Here is a 6,300-nt window from a genome sequence, read left to right on the forward strand (position 1 = left end):
TTTTTTTTCCTCCTTTTTTTTGCCCCAATTCGTGCACCCTCATTCCTCTGCTGACGACATTTGTAGGTTTTACCTCCTATCTTAATCTTCCATTTTCCCTTGCTATTCTTAATCCAAGCAGCCACCTTCCCTAGCAGGTCACACCCCTAAATAATAATAGATCCCCAAACGTCAATACAATCAATCCTATTTCCACCTCCCCCTTTATCTCACAAGGGCCACATAAGGTGATTAACCTGCACTGACATACCTGAATCCGGTGTGCTCTCTCTCCACTACACAACTTTTCCACAACCTCTCGACACATGATAGTACTGGAACTACCGGTGTCAACCAGACACATCACTGTGGGTAAGCTCCTCAGAACTCTCCTCGTGTTCTAGCTGCTTCTCCTTTTCGTCTCCAAGTCCTCCTCTTTCCTCGCTGGCTATCCTCTCGCTCATAGTCCCCTGTTTCAGTTTCTGTTCCTGAAGTCTCGGACATCAGGATTCACTCATGGATTCGTTCGTCCTTCGAGAGATTACCCTTCTCCGTAATCTCTGAACATTGACCTCCATCGGTTCAGGCACATTTTATCCCTCCCCCGATACACTGTCGAGCTGTATTTCCATCTATTCCACATTCAAAGCATCGGGTGCGGGGACATTGTGCTACCAGGTGTCCAGTTTTACCACAACCATGGCACTTGCCTCCTACTCCCGCCGACCATTGTTTCTGGGTTTAACTTGGCTCCTTCTATTTTCCTTGTTACTATTTCTCTCTCTTTGTTCTCCTCTTCTCCAAGGGTTTGGCATGTTTCTTGGTCGATCATATTCCAACCGAGACCACCCTGGCTCCTCTACTTCCATTTGGGCCTCCATCTCTCTAGCTCTTGTATCAATGAGATCTTGAGCACATTCCACAAACGAGCGGTCTCTCGGCATTCCCTCTTTTTTCCCCAGTTCTTTTGCCAACTGAATCTTCAGTACCATGGATAGGAATTGCATTCGACCGTGTACTTGGATTGTCTCCATCATCTCGCTGAGTTTATCTTGAATTCTGTTATAGCGTGCCACTAGTTCTGCGGCATACTGTCCATTAGACTGTCTCGGTTTTTTCGTTTCTCTGATCATCATGATATCCTCCTCTGGGGTCCACCGTCCTCCTCCGAATGTCTTCTTTAATCTGTCTTTGATAACCTTCCATGAGGTCTCTTCATCTGCCTGAATCTGATTTAGGATACTTCTTTTTACACGGCAGACTACCGCTGCTTTCAGTGCTTTTGCATTCTCACTGATCCTCCGACATCTTCACTTCTATTCGCCTCATCAGGCGATCGCCCCCTTTTAAAAAATTATTTAATTCTTCGGTCTCTCCGGTGAATTTTTCTAGGTCCGGCACCGCCTTTCTCAGGTCCTGGGCAGTTGCCGTACGGACCTTAATCCATTCTAGTGTCGTGGCATGAAATTGCGCTAAAGAGATTTCTGGTAATGGTTGAATCTCCTGCGGAGGTGGATTGCCAGCTGCTCAAGTTTGATTGACTGCAGCTTGAGGTTGGTTGTTTTGGTTCATATTCTCTAGGTTCAGAACTGCTCTTCTCACTAATCCGTTACTGGTCATAATTCAAAGAGAACAATGAAAAAAAAAATTTCTTTTAGACTGAAAATTAATCCGGTATCTAAAGTTCCCGGGTTTCGGCACCAGTTAAGTATCTGCGAAAGCCAAATGTAAAAAAAAAATAGAAGAAGGAATAAGATGTAACACGTGTGAACTGCTGTAACATACTAACTTTATTGGGTTCGGTACATCTCTTTATATACATGCGATTAGCTGATCTCCCTCAGTCAGCTGACATCGAAGTAACAGCTGACTAATCTTTTTCTTGGCCGTAAACGCTGAAAGGGGACAGAGATGAGGGAAAGTTTGTCTGATCAAGGAATGTTTTATGAACGATAGTGTGCACTTTTTTAACAAAATTCGCTTCACTCACTCATGAACATGGGGACTTACAAACTCTTTCATTACTTATACACTCTACTTATATATCTGTAACCCCAGTGAATATATGGTTAAGTCAAAATTCCTTACTTTTCAGGGGACAACTTTTAAAGTTTGAACATTTATGTAAAATCAGGTGTTTGTGGTAAATCATCGAAATTTCATCAATACTACCAAAACGTTGGTAACTTGTTACTTGTTTTACACCAATTTGATATGTTTTATCACTAATTAGATAATAGATTTAACTAACCGTTCACCGACCGTTGACAACAGACTTGACCAATAACTCTGTTTTAAAACGTTGACTGACTTAGACACTTATGCACAATGAAGATGTTGCCTCTGTGATTCTCTTTGACCACTTAACTCATTTTGACCAAAATTCGACTTAACCACATATTCACTGGGGTGACAGATACATCATAATACTTATACATATTATTATACACTCTTCTTATACATTGAAAGTGTACAGCCATGTAAGTAACGATTTAAAATATAGTAAATGTCGTTGTCTTTTCAAAAACAACTAGAAACTTTAATTTTTCAAGACAGTTTGATGCATAAAAATAAATATATCCAATAGATAATATCTTGATTTTTCATGATTATATACATCATGAATCGATAGGAAAAAAAATGTTCAAAAATGAAAATTAAAACGTGAAAGTGTATTGTGTATTCTACAGATTGCAAGCGACACATACACATACATTTTATGTATTTATTTCTGTATTAAAACCTTGAATAAATTTGTATTATCCTAACGCTAAGCCATGTTTTATATATATGCATTAGTAACTCATAAATTTGTATTATAGTTTAAATATTGTACTTACTTATAAATTTACAGCTAATGTAGGGCGGTGGTTTCGGCTTCACTGTTTGTACAACTATTACTGATTCCTCCTCATCTGTGACGACTGACTTTTCTTCTTCATCCGAAGCAGAACGTGGGCGAGGTGAAGGACGTCTTTCTTCTATTGCTCTTTCACGTCGTCTTTTCATTAGGAGCCCAACAATCCCGACTGGTTCGGGTCCAAGATCTTTCACTCGCAGTAAAGGGTCTTCTTCTTCTTCCTCATCCGATATCTCTTTAATTATTGGAGTAGAAACCTCTTGAAAGACTGGGGGTTGATCTATTATAGCAAAATGCTCTGGTGGTAATTTTAGGAAAAATTCCCTCATCCTTCGTCTTCGCTTCCTTTTCCTTTTACCACGCTTCTTTTTCATTTTTTTTTTCTTAATGATTGTCAATGGATGGGGCTCCTCAGGCGGGTCATCCCAGTCATCGTCAAAATCAATACTCGTCAAGCTCAAGTCAAGGGAAGAGATATCGGAAAGTGAGATCGACATTTTGTTTTTGGTAAGAAGAAGTTGTTTTATTAATTTTTTCTCTTTAATTTATGATTAGAAATTTTTAGTACAGTAGAAGCAAAGAATTTTTTTTTAATGATTCATTTAGCAAATGAGATTTCTATGGATTTTTTATTATTAACTAATTTTATTGTTGTTAAAATGAATTTATAGATAACACATACATACAGCAACGCATTTAGTTATGCTATTCAATAGTTATAAACTTGAGTTAAAATTAATTCTAGGAGAAATAAAAATGTATGCCCTTTATAATTACAGCCATGTAATTGTATATTAATCAGAGGTTAGCATGCGTTCAACCAACCCCCCACCGGCAAGAATGTAGACAGCGAAGTATGATTTTTCAAGATAGAGAAGGTTTGTGAAAATTAAAAACCTTAAGATTTCACTTTGCATGAAGTGCGCCTTCAGAGTAAGGCTTGGTGCTCCTTCACTTTTAATTGGCTGCTTGGATTTGTAGTGGACTGTACACAATTAATTGTAATGATAAATGAAACATAATTAACAGAAATGAAAAATCTATTACATAAGTTACAGGTGGAGTAGGGGTGGCCAAAATAGAACATTTATGATTAGGTGTGTTAATTAATTTGTCTATGGATTTAATGATGCTTATTATGATGGAGTGAATTATATGGATAGGTGTGGACTTATCCCATGCTTCGGTTTTCTCCTCCGCATTCCTCAATTTCCCTCTCCTCTGTTGCTGGAATACACTCCAGAATGTCTTTCACTCGTGGTTTTATTTTCACTGAATAAGAGTGAAGAAGAAAGACTTCTTGTAGAAAAAGGTGATGGCTCTCATATATAAGTTTCTCCTTCTCCCTGAAAGCGCTAGAGGAGGTAACCTTTTGCTTTTGGCGACATGGGGCGCTAGTAGTGCCTATATTATGGAGGCTCATCCATTTCAGACTTTCGATTACCGAAACACACTGCATAGACCAAAATATCGAATTTAAAAAATAAACCTTGACAAATGTGTAGTACACCTTGAAACAATTTAAACACATCTGGGGAAACAAACCAAGAAATGTCCAATAGAATAACGAAAGCGAACAATATATTTTACCAGATTTACTATACGATTGATAGAAAGAGAAAGGTACGAAAGAATGTCAGACTCCATATCTCTTGGCTGCAAAACTGAAATTTCTACGAAGACTATTGGGGAAAACAGAATAAGAAATGAGAGAATAAGAGAAGAACTCCTGATGCCTTTGCTGAAACAAACTATAGAATCCCGACAGCTTTGATGATATCGAAAAATCTGTAGAATTGGAGAGGATAGAATACCAAAGATGTGTACAGAAGTGAGGTCAACTGGCAAGAGACCACAAGGCAGGCCTAGAGCATACCCGGAGAACATCCAACGATTAGGTCCAAAAAGAGAGAACCCCTTTCTCATTAACTGAAGAGAGACCGAGATGTGTGGACAGAGTGGCTGGTGGCTACTCTACGCTGAAAATCACATAAGAAGGGGAAAAAAGAACCTTGACAACAAGTATAAATAAAATTGCACCTTACTTAATTAAACAAAAGTCAGAGGTACATACATACTATATCCCATCTTTTTTTTTATATTACCATTTGTAAATTAACTAGAATGACTCGAAGCAATAGTATTTCCTATCTTAAAAGTTTACAGAGACGATAAGAGCTTATTAGGAATTGGACTGGTAAAAAATGATAATTAACTTCTGATGAAATTTGTAATAATTACCGTCAATTTTATAGTTTTAAGAAATGTAGAAGTATTGTTGTCGGTAATAAAATAAACATTATTTTTTTATCATCTTCTTTTACCATTACTACCGTCAGAGCCACTCCACACGGTCCCTGGCTAACAGCTTCATTTGGTCGAGGGATTTGCCTCTGTACATATTCCTAATATGTTACTGTAGGACGCCTAAGTAGTCTCCTCCCTATGGGTCGAGCCTCCAATCTCCTTATAGGATCTATGGCCTTTTTCATGCGGCAGACATATCCAAACCACTTGAGCGGCCACCTTTGCAGAGTGGTTTTGAGTTAATGGGACTTTTATGATGCGGTCCTTCCAAGTATTCCTGATACAGCTAAGTAAGAAATCTTTAATTATCGTTCGTATATAAAAATTTTAAAAAGGTTCAAAAGTAACAAAAGAAGATAACAAATGTATAATTTTACATTCAAAGCTACGTTATTGGTTATTAAACATTCGAAATCAACATAAATGCAATATTTTATTAATACTATGTTGTTTTTTGTTTTATTTTTAAACGTTCTTGTGTACGGCTTTGAAGTCAATTTTATTTTTTATTCATTCATTCATAATTGGCGCGATAGCCTGTTAAACAGCCTGGGCCTCCTATAGTAGCTTCCGCCAGGCTGTCCTGTTTTCTGCTGCAACTCTCCAGTTTTGGATTCCCAGAAGGACCCGGGAATCCATTCAAACAGCGTCCGACCATCTCATGTTCGGTCTCCCAACTCTTCTCTTTCCATGTAGTTGCTCGGATAGAACCTTACTTGGGATGTCATCGCCGCGCATCCTCGCTACATGATCGGCCCATCAGAGTCTACCCAACCTTATAAACTTGACAACATCATTTTTTTCTTTTTTTTTTTTTAGAAATCCCTTCCCACAGTCTCGTAACTGGTGCCAAAACCCGGGAACGATTACGTAGGTCGAAATTAATTAAACAGATTTTTTTTTGGAACCTAAACCACTACCGACAATGTCGTTTGGAGCAGCGCATGATAATGCGTTAGAATGGATGGAGATTCGTGTGACAACTTCCAGGTCCTGTGAAAAGCAATTTCGGACTGGCTCCGAAAATCAAATCAACCACGTTTTTTGACGGGATCCGTCCACCTATACATATATATATATATATATACACATTGAACAGCTAATCGGTGATAGGTCATCTGACATTGACAGCTGACAGCCTCTAACTGTCATAT

The 6,300-nt window shown here is 38.3% G+C and overlaps 1 protein-coding gene across 1 annotated transcript in view; it reads right to left on the reverse strand.

Annotated features, from left to right (window-relative positions):
• Positions 1-3,499, reverse strand: part of LOC106684027 (ciliary microtubule associated protein 1A) — a gene marked incomplete at its 3' end in the record, with an annotated part of 13,621 nt that extends 10,122 nt beyond the window's left edge. The window contains 1 exon segment of the mRNA XM_014425854.2: positions 2,820-3,499. Coding sequence (XP_014281340.1) covers positions 2,820-3,336 — 517 coding nt within the window.
• Positions 3,500-6,300: the final 2,801 nt, after the last annotated feature.

The sequence above is a fragment of the Halyomorpha halys genome, unplaced genomic scaffold, assembly GCF_000696795.3.
Source record: "Halyomorpha halys isolate HHAL.00 unplaced genomic scaffold, Hhal_1.1 Scaffold539.1, whole genome shotgun sequence".
NCBI classification, from domain to species: domain Eukaryota; kingdom Metazoa; phylum Arthropoda; class Insecta; order Hemiptera; family Pentatomidae; genus Halyomorpha; species Halyomorpha halys.